Source organism: Thalassophryne amazonica, chromosome 4 (assembly GCF_902500255.1).
Source record: "Thalassophryne amazonica chromosome 4, fThaAma1.1, whole genome shotgun sequence".
In the NCBI taxonomy this organism is placed as follows: domain Eukaryota; kingdom Metazoa; phylum Chordata; class Actinopteri; order Batrachoidiformes; family Batrachoididae; genus Thalassophryne; species Thalassophryne amazonica.
In genome coordinates, this window is record NC_047106.1 from 19,117,425 (window position 1) to 19,130,870 (window position 13,446).

General features: G+C 41.8%; 1 protein-coding gene across 1 annotated transcript in view; it reads left to right on the forward strand.

Moving 5' to 3' along the window:
- The window catches only part of serpinf2b (serpin peptidase inhibitor, clade F (alpha-2 antiplasmin, pigment epithelium derived factor), member 2b), a 53,460-nt gene extending 42,122 nt beyond the window's left edge, over positions 1-11,338 (forward strand). The window contains 6 exon segments of the mRNA XM_034169165.1: positions 5,600-5,743; positions 5,882-6,025; positions 6,028-6,069; positions 6,565-6,707; positions 6,844-7,048; positions 10,641-11,338. Coding sequence (XP_034025056.1) covers positions 5,600-5,743; positions 5,882-6,025; positions 6,028-6,069; positions 6,565-6,707; positions 6,844-7,048; positions 10,641-10,975 — 1,013 coding nt within the window. The 3' untranslated portion in view covers positions 10,976-11,338.
- The last annotated feature ends 2,108 nt before the right edge of the window (positions 11,339-13,446 follow it).

Genomic DNA, 13,446 nt, shown 5'->3' on the forward strand with positions numbered 1-13,446 from the left:
GGAAAAAAAAAATCACAGTAAATGAACAGAATGGAATATTTTCCACAAATTTCCACACTTTACATAAAACTTTTTTCTACCTAGACATGTATGGGTTCATTAGAAAGAGCAATGAAAGGGCTTTAAAACAAGCCTACTTTATTAAAATATGTTAATAGCGACAATAGAGTGAGAAAAGCAGCACAGTTTGTCATAATTTCCCCAAATTTCTGCATTTTACATAAAAGTTTTTTTTTTTTCACCCACACATGCATAGGTGCATTGGAAGAGCTTTCAAAGGGCTTTGAAACAAGCCTACATTTATTAAAATCCATTAAAGAAATAGTGACGCTAGTGCAAAAAAAAAGCGGTCAGTTTATTATTGATGAGCTGCACATTTCCACCCTTAGTAATGGCGCCTTCCTGTCCTGAGTGACGCTGATAGATAGAGGCGCGCATGTCCATTCCAGTCTATATTTCCGTTTGCCGGTCAGCCCTGCCAGTGAGGTGTCCCTTATTTATTTTCAGAGTTGGCAACCCTAATCACTGGTAAGAATGTCTCACGAAAAAAATCCCGCAAAATTTGCTGGACCTTCCCCAAAATTTCAGTATCTTTGTTGCTTTGCATAAAAGTCAGGTTCTTTCAAATTATGCTCAAATGGTCTGATTTGTTGGAGCAAAATTTTGAAAAACATAGCTTTAATACGTAATATAAACAAGTTTTTTTTTTAATTACAATTCTTGTTTCTTGGGGGCGGGGTTCACTCTGTATGTACGTATGTGTGTGTGTATGTGTATATAATTTTTAAAACTTGATTTTGTTAATCACTTTCCATTTCTACCTTCATTATTGTCCAGGCAAGAGTAAAAGGAGCCTTTCCAGCAGGAGAATCTGTCCATCCAGCAATGTTGAAGTTGAAGCTGACTGGGTTCAGTGTGCTCGACACATCCGACTGATCGTCGAAGAACCAACGGAGGTGGAAGCTACAATTTAATGTTTAATCAGGCAATCCTTGACGTGCTGGGCGAGCTTATCCACGCGATGCAGGCGTGTGTTCTGCGCCCCCACCCCACGACTATAAACATATGTAACTTTTGTATAGTTTGTGTTGCACAGATTTATGTATGTATTTATTTATTTATGGGGGGGGGGGGGGGGGGGGGTTTGCTCTTATTTTAGTTGTAGTAAACATTTTGACTTGTGTGATTGAACCATAATTTGTCATTTCTGGCTGAGTCAACAGTAAAAAACATTTTTGTCATTGATGTTTTGGTACGGATGGTTCATTTCTAAGAATTTTAATTTGGGGTTTGCTACTCCAGAAGACACGCACATTACACTTGGCTAATCTTTACAAAGATGCTGGAATAATCATGTCTAAAACTGAGATTTTAGCAAATGGTATTCAACATGAAAAGGTTTAGTCACTTCAGTGTTTAGTCACTTCAGTGAAAGCACATTACATCAAGGAATTCTGGCTATACTACAACCCCTGGCAAAAATTATGGAACCACCGGCCTCGGAGGATGTTCATTCAGTTGTTTAATTTGTAGAAAAAAGCAGATCACAGACATGACACAAAACTAAAGTCATTTCAAATGGCAACTTTCTGGCTTTAAGAAACACTATAAGAAATCAAGAAAAAAAGATTGTGGCAGTCAGTAACGGTTACTTTTTTAGGACCAAGCAGAGGAAAAAAAATATGGAATCACTCAATTCTGAGGAAAGAATTATGGAATCACCCTGTAAATTTTCATCCCCAAACTAACACCTGCATCATATCAGATCTGCTCGTTAGTCTGCATCTAAAATGGAGTGAACACACCTTGGAGAGCTGTTGCACCAAGTGGACTGACATGAATCATGGCTCCAACAGAGAGATGTCAATTGAAACAAAGGAGAGGATTATCAAACTCTTAAAAGAGTAAATCATCACGCAATGTTGCAAAAGATGTTGGTTGTTCACCGTCAGCTGTGTCTAAAACTATGGACCAAATACAACAACATGGGAAGGTTGTTAAAGGCAAACATACTGGTAGACCAAGGAAGACATCAAAGCGTCAAGACAGAAAACTTAAAGCAATATGTCTCAAAAATCGAAAAATGTACAACAAAACATGCGGAACGAATGGGATGAAACTGGAGTCAACGTCTGTGACCGAACTGTAAGAAACCGCCTAAAGGAAATGGGATTTACATATAGAAAAGCTAAACGAAAGGCATCATTAACACCTAAACAGAAAAAAACAAGGTTACAATGGGCTAAGGAAAAGCAATTGTGGACTGTGGATGACTGGATGAAAGTCATATTCAGTGATGAATCTCGAATCTGCATTGGGCAAGGTGATGATGCTGGAACTTTGTTTGGTGCCTTTCCAATGAGATTTATAAAGATGACTGCCTGAAGAGAACATGTAAATTTCCACAGTCATTGATGATATGGGGCTGCATGTCAGGTAAAGGCACTGGGGATGGCTGTCATTACATCATCAATAAATGCACAAGTTTATGTTGATATTTTGGACAATTGAAAGGATGTTTGGGGATGATGAAATCATTTTTCAAGATGATAATGCATCTTGCCATAGCAAAAACTGCAAAAACATTCCTTGCAAAAAGACACATAGGGTCAATGTCATGGCATAGGGTCAATGTCAATGAGCAGATCTGATTTGATGCAGGTGTTAATTTGGGGGATGAAAATTTACAGGGTGATTCCATAATTTTTTCCTCAGAATTGAGTGAGTCCATACTTTTTTCCTCTGCTTGGTCTAAAAAAGTAACCGTTACTGACTGCCACAATCTTTTTTTCTTGATTTCTTATAGTGTTTCTTATCTTATCTTAAAATGAGGTGGGCTTCATAGATAATTGGCAAAGCTTCTGGGGAAAACCTGGTCTTGTTAGGAGAGACGGCATCCATCCCACTTTGGATGGAGCAGCTCTCATTTCTAGAAATCTGGCCAATTTTCTTAAATCCTCCAAACCGTGACTATCCAGGGTTGGGACCAGGAAGCAGAGTTGTAGTCTTACACACCTCTCTGCAGCTTCTCTCCCCCTGCCATCCCCTCATTACCCCATCCCCGTAGAGACGGTGCCTGCTCCCAGACTACCAAAACCAGCAAAAATCTATTGAAGCATAAAAATTCAAAAAGAAAAAATAATATAGCACCTTCAACTGCACCACAGACTAAAACAGTTAATGTGGTCTATTAAACATTAGGTCTCTCTCTTCTAAGTCCCTGTTGGTAAATGATATAATAATTGATCAACATATTGATTTATTCTGCCTTACAGAAACCTGGTTACAGCAGGATGAATATGTTAGTTTAAATGAGTCAACACCCCCGAGTCACACTAACTGTCAGAATGCTCGTAGCACGGCCGGGGCGGAGGATTAGCAGCAATCTTCCAGCTTTTTAATTAATCAAAAACCCAGACAGAGCTTTAATTCATTTGAAAGCTTGACTCTTAGTCTTGTCCATCCAAATTGGAAGTCCCAAAAACCAGTTTTATTTGTTATTATCTATCGTCCACCTGGTCGTTACTGTGAGTTTCTCTGTGAATTTTCAGACCTTTTGTCTGACTGCTTAACTCAGATAAGATAATTATAATGGGCGATTTTAACATCCACACAGATGCTGAGAATGACAGCCTCAACACTGCATTTAATCTATTACTAGATTCTATTGGCTTTGCTCAAAAAGTAAATGAGTCCACCCACCACTTTAATCATATCTTAGATCTTGTTCTGACTTATGGTATGGAAATAGAAGACTTAACAGTATTCCCTGAAAACTCCCTTCTGTCTGATCATTTCTTAATAACATTTACTCTGATGGACTACCCAGCAGTGGGGAATAAGTTTCATTACACTAGAAGTCTTTCAGAAAGCGCTGTAACTAGGTTTAAGGATATGATTCCTTCATGTTCTCTAATGCCATATACCAACACAGTGCAGAGTAGCTACCTAAACTCTGTAAGTGAGATAGAGTATCTCGTCAATAGTTTTACATCCTCATTGAAGACAACTTTGGATGCTGTAGCTCCTCTGAAAAAGAGAGCTTTAAATCAGAAGTGCCTGACTCCGTGGTATAACTCACAAACTCGTAGCTTAAAGCAGATAACCCGTAAGTTGGAGAGGAAATGGCGTTGTACATGCCGATAACTGCTGGTAATCTCATTCACATAAAATCCTTAGAAGATTGCCTTGCAGCAGTGAGAAGTTGGATGTCTAGAAACTTCCTACTTTAAACTCTGATAAGACTGAAATGATGGTTCTTGGTCCAGTGAGACATCGGCATCAATTTGACCAGTTAACGCTCAGCCTCGGCTCGTGTGTCATACATCACACTGACAAAGTGAGGAACCTTGGGGTAATTTTTGATCCTTCGTTGTCCTTTGGCCTCCATATTAGAAATATTACTAGAACTGCTTTCTTCCACCTGCGAAATATAGCGAAGATTTGTCCCCTCCTGTCTATGGCTGATGCTGAGACCCTGATCCATGCATTTATCTCTTCTAGACTGGACTACTGCAATGTTCTATTTTCTGGTTTACTGCAGTCTAGCATTAGGGGTCTCCAATTGGTTCAAAATGCTGCAGCCAGACTTTTGACACGAAGCATAAAGTTCGACCACATTACACCCATTTTGGCATCCCTTCACTGGCTTCCTGTCCCAGTGAGATCAGATTTTAAGGTTCTGCTACTAACCTATAAAATTATTCATGGACTGGCACCTCCCTACCTAGCTGACCTAGTTAAACCTTACGTACCAGCCCGGGCTTTATGTTCTCAGGGTGCAGGACTACTTTGTGTCCCTAAGGTGAATAAGAAGTCTGCGGGTCACAGAGCTTTCTCTTATCGTGCCCCTGTTCTGTGGAATGATCTCCCTGCATCAATAAAACAGATTCTGTGGCGATTTTCAAGTCCAGACTTAAGACGCACTTATTTTCCCTTTCATATGGCTAGCATACTGGTACAGTTTTGTTTTACGCTTTTTACTTTTTTAATTCATTTGTTAGTAAGTGGAGCGGGCTGCTGCCTCAACTTTACCTAAATTCTGAGTCTTTTAGTGAAGTTTAGGGCTAGTGGCCGGCGATCACCTTAGTACTTCTGTTTTTCTTGTTTAATGCTGGCAAATTATACAGTATTTTTTTTGTCTTTCTGATGCCTGATTCTGTTTTTTCTCTCTGTTTAAGGTGCAGCTCCATCCAGAGATGGGAGTTGTATTCGTGTTGGCGATCCTCCTGTCCTGTGCGCCAATAGCATTTCTTGTATATTTGTCTGTGAATTGTTCTGTGAATTGTTCTGTAATTTATGTTTGTAGCATGGCCCAAGCACAGGGTCACCCCTTTGAGTCTGGTCTGCTTGAGGTTTCTTCCTCAGAGGGAGTTTTTCCTTACCACTGTTGCTCTGGGGGTTGGTAAGGTTAGACCTTAACTGTGTGAAGTGCTTTGAGGCAACTCTGTTGTGATTTGGCGCTATATAAATGAAAATAAATTGAAACTGAAAAAATTATTGCACATTTCCTACAAAACAGTAATTAGTGCATTTAATGATTTTGTGTAAACATCCTGCTGGACTCCAGCCTGACATATTGCACCTGGAATCATTACAGGCGCAGCAGGTGAGACCGAGGAGCTTCTCATGCATCATCTCCATGGCAACATTCTACCTTGCTACCACCAGTCCCTGTGTAATGTCTTACAGGGGCTGAAAAACAACGATCTGCACATCGCCACACGCACCTTCATACGCCAAGGTTACTGCTGAGAAGATCAAGGCTTCATAGTGGAAAAATAAAAACATTATATTAATTATTGGCTCATATTACTTGTAAATTCTTAATTTGACTTTTGAAAAGCAGAACCTGACCATGTGTGTTTTTAATGTGTTGTAGGGTTCGTGTTGAAGCCAGACTTTATCCAAGAGTCTCTGCAGTTCTATGAATCAGAACCAGTGGTCTTGCAGAGCCTGCAACAAATCAACGACTGGGTAGCAAATGCAACAAAAGGAACGATGACAAACTTCTTATCTGCTTTACCGCCAAGCTTCTCCTCATGCTCATTAATGCCGTCCATTTTAAAGGTAAATAAGACTAAAACTACATTGCAGCACTCTAACGAGTACGAAGTTCACCATCATAGGGATACTATATGAGTGGGGGAATGTGTATTCTACTTCTTGGCAGCAGACTGGCTCTGACCTTGATTGTGACCTTCAAGGTCAGATATGAATGTATATTTTGAAAGGCCAAATATGACTCTAGTTTTATAGTAACCACAGGTCTATCACTTCTAATTTGTGTTACAAGCCTTAGACATTTTCCTCCTATCTGTTTGCATTGGGCAAAAACTTTAACCTTGAGATGTGACATTGACCTTTGACCTATGCACCTCAACAATTAATGGGTTCATCCATGAGTGGCACTTAATTAATGTGCAAAATTTGATTAAGTTTCCTCTGTTACTTTTTGAGATATTTTGTTAATGGGAACACAGACCGTTATAAAACCACCTCCTAGACAACCATCCTGATGCTGTCACTTTTTACAGTCAAATCTTCTTTCTGTCTTTCCCACAGGAGCATGGAAAGCTCAGTTTGATCCAGACTTCACCTCCAAGGGTCTGTTCAGCATCGACGAAAAGCACATGGTTGAGGTCGATACAATGGAACATTCCAAATATCCTCTAAGTTCATATTTCGATAATGAGCTGGATGCTCAGGTAAAAAAATTTTCCCTCGCCCCAAAAATAAATTTTTGTAGCTTGTTGTTTTAGGAGGATTAAAAAAAAAAATCTGTGCTGGCTCCATTAATAATGAACATCTTGTCTTACACTGCATTTTGTTTTTCTCCTGAAGGTGGCGAGATTCCCATTTCTTAAATCAATGAGTCTGATCGTGGTCATGCCAACGTCTGGCTGTGTCAATATGTCATCACTTTCTGCAGAGTTGAACATCTCAGACATTTACAATCATCTGCCGACGGAGAAGCCTGTGCACGTCAAAGTCCCCAAATTTAAACTCCAGTACACTCAAGAGCTGAAAGATGTTTTAACCAAACTGGGTAAGATGACTTTACGCATTTTCAATGCTGCCGTGGAGGTGACCATATATCTACGGCACACAGCGTAACGCCTTGGTCACATTAGCTACAAGCGACAGAGGCCAAAATATACACTCAACAAAAATATAAGTGCAACACTTTTGGTTTTGCTCCCATTTTGTATGAGATGAACTCAAAGATCTAAAACTTTTTCCACATACACAATATCACCATTTCCCTCAAATATTGTTCACAAACCAGTCTAAATCTGTGATAGTGAGCACTTCTCCTTTGCTGAGATAATCCATCCCACATCACAGGTGTACCATATCAAGATGCTGATTAGACACCATGATTAGTGCACAGGTGTGCCTTAGACTGCCCACAATAAAAGGCCACTCTGAAAGGTGCAGTTTTGTTTTATTGGGGGGGGGGGGGGGGATACCAGTCAGTATCTGGTGTGACCACCATTTGCCTCATGCAGTGCACCACATCTCCTTCGCATAGAGTTGATCAGGTTGTCAATTGTGGCCTGTGGAATGTTGGTCCACTCCTCTTCAATGGCTGTGCGAAGTTGCTGGATATTGGCAGGAACTGGTACACACTGTCGTATACGCCGGTCCAGAGCATCCCAAACAGGCTCAATGGGTGACACGTCCAGTGACTATGCCGGCCATACAAGAACTGGGACATTTTCAGCTTCCAAGAATTATGTACAGATCCTTGCAACATGGGGCCGTACATTATCCTGCTGCAACATGAGGTGATGTTCTTGGATGTATGGCACAACAATGGGCCTCAGGATCTCGTCACGGTATCTCTGTGCATTCAAAATGCCATCAATAAAATCCACCTGTGTTCTTCGTCCATAACAGACGCCTGCCCATACCATAACCCCACCGCCACCATGGGCCACTCGATCCACAACATTGACATCAGAAAACCGCTCACCCACACGACGCCACTCACGCTGTCTGCCATCTGCCCTGGACAGTGTGAACCGGGATTCATCCGTGACGAGAACACCTCTCCAACGTGCCAAACGCCAGCGAATGTGAGCATTTGCCCACTCAAGTCGGTTACGACGACGAACTGGAGTCAGGTCGAGACCCTGATGAGGACGACGAGCATGCAGATGAGCTTCCCTGAGATGGTTTCTGACAGTTTGTGCAGAAATTCTTTGGTTATGCAAACCGATTGTTTCAGCAGCTGTCCGAGTGGCTGGTCTCAGACGATCTTGGAGGTGAACATGCTGGATGTGGAGGTCCTGGGCTGGTGTGGTTACACGTGGTCTGCGGTTGTGAGGCTGGTAGGATGTACTGCCAAATTCTCTGAAATGCCTTTGGAGACGGCTTATGGTAGAGAAATGAACATTCAGTACACAAGCAACAGCTCTGGTTGACATTCCTGCTGTCAGCATGCCAACTGCACGCTCCCTCAAATCTTGCGACATCTGTGGCATTGTGCTGTGTGATAAAACTGCACCTTTCAGAGTGGCCTTTTATTGTGGACAGTCTAAGGCACACCTGTGCACTAATCATGGTGTTTAATCAGCATCTTGGTATGGCACACCTGTGAGGTGGGATGGATTATCTCAGCAAAGGAGAAGTGCTCACTATCACAGATTTAGACTGGTTTGTGAACAATATTTGAGGGAAATGGTGATATTGTATATGTGGAAAACGTTTTAGATCTTTGAGTTCATCTCATACAAAATGGGAGCAAAACCAAAAGTGTTGTGTTTATATTTTTGTTGAGTGCATAATATTAGACTCACTTTTGTCAACAAGTTTTGCAAACTTTAATTATGTCCCCCAAGGACGAAATAAAATCATCAGCGTTTATTTATTTGTCTGTCTGTTAGCAGGATTACGCCAAAACTACTGCACGGATTTTGACAAAATTTTCACCACATTTAGATATTAGGCCATAGAAGATCCCATTACACTTTGGAGGTAATCCAGATCCGGAACCGGATTCTGGATCAAGTTTCACTTTATACAGGCCTTGAAGGATTACTGTTAGCAGGATTACACCAAAACTACTGCACGGATTTTGACATAATTTTCACCACAGATAGATATTAGGCCATAGAAGATCCCATTACACTTTGGAGATGATCCAGATCCGCAACCAGATTCTGGATCAAGTTTAACTTTATACAGGCCCTGAAGGATTACTGTTCGCAGGATTACGCCAAAACAACTGCACAGATTTTGATTGAATTTTCAACACAGATACATATTGGGCTGTTCTGCCCCTTTCATACCGGGGCTGCTCCCAGTTGCTTCCTGTGTTGTCATGACGACGCAGGAATTTCTGCATCAGGTGCGCGCAGCAGGGGCCAGAGAGGAGGTGAGAACGCAGCCTGCAGCTTCTCTGCACAGAGAAGTCAGAGTGCACAGTCTGTCTGCAGCCAAACTGTGCACTCTGACTTCTCTTCTAGTTTATATTTGTTCTTGTGCTGAGCTGCAAGTCTGCACTCTGAGTTCTGATATAGTTTATCATTCCTCCTTTGATTGCGAGATGCACACGAACGAACTGTCTGTGAGTAAATGTGGAGATGTCTGGAGTTATACTTCATGTGGACATGTCCTGTCTCTGGCAATCAGTCTGTGAGCAAGACCTATGTCCTTTTTTGTCCTGAGGGAAGAACAAGGAACTAACTGCAGCAGCCAGACAGTTTTTTTTCTTTTAATTGTTCACATGTGCGCGCGTGAACGACTCGTCCGTGAGTGGACTGGAGATGTCCGGACTTTTTAGTGGATGTCTGTCAGTCTGTGAGCAGGACTTTTATGGATTTTATTTAAACACATTTGTGAGAGAAGAAGCTGTAGCTGGTTCACTGTGCCTCTCTTCACCAGACAGCTCCACACAGAGAAGGAGCTGCAATCAGCATTTTTTTTTTTTTTGGTCTTTTTTTTAAGCGTGTAGTTTTTACTGCATTGTGTACAAGGTATAAAAACAATCCTGCATGATTTATAGTTCGGGAACAATGGAACACAGCAGGAATCATAAATTGGCGTCAGGTAACGTCATCTTGTGAGGGTGTGGCTTCCAGTCACGCTGAGTACCATCCTGTTGCTCTGACTTGCGCTGAAACCACTTAATTCTGCGTCGAGCAGAGGACACAAAAAATTAAACATGTTTAATTTTTGTTTGCGCCCCTCATGCTGTTATGGCACAGAGCTGTATCATCTCGGCACTAGGTTACTTCCATGTGGCGTCGTCATGACGACACACGACGCAACAGGGAGCAACTGGGAGCAGCCCTGGTGTGAAAGGGGCTTTCAGACTCCATTAAATTTTAGAGGTGATCTGGATCCAGATCTGAATTCTAAATCAAGCTTTCCCTTTATATACGCTTTGAAGGATTATGTCAAAACTACTTTATGGATTCTCACCAAATTTACACCACAGATAGATATTAGGGCATGGAAGACTTCACTTCAATTTTGGAGGTGATCCAGATCTCAATTGGTGGACATCAGACATCTCTGATTGGTCATGTCTGAATATAATCTCTTCTGCATCCATAATTGCACCATCAGGAATTTAATGCCTTTATTGACAAAAGATAAACTAAGCCTGACTTTGTGCTGTCACCTCCTAGGCCTCGGAATGTTGTTTACTCATCCAAACCTTTCTCGGCTGGGCGATGGTTTCCTGATGGTGTCCAAGGTGCACCATAAAAGCAGCATGGAGATAAATGAGGAAGGCGCAGAGGCGGCTGCTGCTACCTCTGTAGGCATCATCCGGATTTCCAGTCCTTCTTTCCACCTCACTCAACCCTTCTTCTTTGCACTCATGGATGATATGACGCAAGTACCAGTTTTCATGGGTGTGATCACCAACCCCAACCCCGATGCTCCCACACTGCAGAAAGCAAACAATGGAAGCAAAGGGGGATACATGATTGACAAGAAAAATGGAATTCCACCAAAGTAGGGACTAATATGTGCACAACTGTCCCACAGAAACCATGACCTCTATGATTGTACAGATTAAATATACAGTATCACATAGGCAGAACACAGTATGTTTTTCTCTTTCATTACGCAGAAACAAGTACATTTTTTTTCTTTTCTTTCTTTCATTCTTTTTTTTTTGCAACTTCTTGAGGTGATTTGTCACAGTCAGGCGGCACCTTTACATGTTCATTTAAATAAAGAAAATTTGATAACCTCTGTTTGTGATTGAGATTTTTTATTAAAATTACCAAGTTTTCAGATTTTATTGCAAAATAAAAGTCTCTTTTTTCAGCTGCTCCTGTTAGGGGTCACCACAGCAGATCATCCGTCTCCATCTCACCCTGTCCTCTGCACAAATTTCATTGTATGTACAATGACAATAAAGACCCTTGTTCTTTCACCTCTTCCTTCTTCTTCTCCAGTCCTCAGGCATCCTCTCACTTTCCAAGATCTTATGAAACAATCTAGATAAAAACTCCCCTGCTATCTCTCCTAAACATTTCCATGCCTCCACTGGAATGTCATCTGGAACAGCTGCCTTTCCACTCTATCCTCTTCATAGCTATCCTCACCTCATCCTTACTAATCCATTGCACTTCCTGATTTACTCTCTTCACATCATCCAGCCTTTTCTTTCTCTCATTTTCTTCATTCATCAGCTTCTCAAAATACTCCCTCCACCTTCTCAACACTCTCCTCACTTGTCTGCACATTTCCATCTGCAACCCTTAATCCCCCAGCCTGCTCTACATCCTTTCTAGCTTGGTCCCTCTCTCTGGCCAATCCATACTACCTTCATGTACAGCTTGTTGCATTCCCTTTCTTTAGCCTGTGCCACTCGTCCTTGTCCTCCTGTCTACTTTCATCATCTCTCCAACTTCCCCAATCTTTTTTCACCAACCTGTAAGTCCCTTCGGCTGCTCCCTTGTTTGCACGCGGGGTCGCCACAGCAAATCAAAGGTGGATCCGCATGTTGAATTGGCACAGGTTTTACGCCGGATGCCCTTCCTGACGCAACTCCACATTACATGGAGAAATGTGGCAGGGGTGGGATTTGAACCCGGAACCTTCTGCACTGAAACCAAGCGCATTAGCCACTTGGCCACTACCCCACCCTTTTTTCACCAACCACTTCTCCTTATTCTCAAGGTCGGACATCCAGACATTTAACCTTGAGGGGGGCGGATTTTCTCAGTGAAAACATCGCCGAACTCCATACAAATACTTGCAATCTGGTCACTTTTCAAAGGGGTCAGAATCATTCCAGGCAATGATGGGTGTCAATTGACCATTAGAAGCAAGTTAGAGACAATAAAAACCAGCTGATTTCAATAGAACAATATACAGAGTGAACGTGTTTTCACCGAGCGGCCACAAATTCTCTTCTTCGGACTGGCCACTTTTGAAGCGCTGACCTCGAGAATATTTTCCTGTACATCTTCAATCCAATATCAAGTCTCTTTGTCTTCCTTCCACTGTCTGTCCAGATGTCACACCTGGTACCTTCTGACCTGTCTCACCTCCTCCCTGAATTTCCCACACTAGTCTTCCTCCTTCAGCTTCCACAATCTGATTCTTGGTTTAGCTCTCTCCTTGTTCCTCTTCTTCACCTCTAAAGTCATCCCACAAACCCCCACTTGATGCTGTCTAGCTACACTCTCCACTGCCACCACCTAATATCTCCAATTTCTTTGAGGTTACAAAATTCAAATTTATTAATTTATATAGCACCAAATCACGAAAAGTCACCTCAGGGCGCTTCACAGACATTTAAAAGGCAGAATAAAGAAGACACAAACGTGTGACATCTATTATAGAATGTAGTCCACTGTGTGCACCTTCCGCAAGTCTTAAATGTCATCCTGTGCTCCCCCTTCTTAAAATACGAGGGTAGGCTGAAAAGTTCTAAGGCTCACTGTAATGCAGTTAATGCATTACTCCTTCATGGGGAGCCTTAGAACTTTTCAGCCTACCCTCGTAAGTACTCATGACAACCAATTCCATCAACCGCCATCTGCCCTTCCACATTCCATGATTAAATATCTACACATTACTTCCTCATCACTTCTGTTCCCTTCACCAACAGGTCCATTTAGTGCAGCTAAAGTTGGAGAGGAAATGGCGTCTCACTAATTTAGAAGATCTTCACTTAGCCTGGAAAAAGTCTGTTGCTCTATAAAAAAGCCCTCCGTAAAGCTAGGACATCTTACTACTCATCACTAATTGAAGAAAATCAATTTCAATCAATAAATTTTATTTATATAGCGCCAAATCACAACAAACAGTTGCCCCAAGGCGCTTTGTATTGTAAGGCAAGGCCATACAATAATTACGTAAAAACCCCAATGGTCAAAACGACCCCCTGTGAGCAAGCACTTGGCGACAGTGGGAAGGAAAAACTCCCTTTTAACAGGAAGAAACCTCCAGCAGAACCAGGCTCAAGGAGGG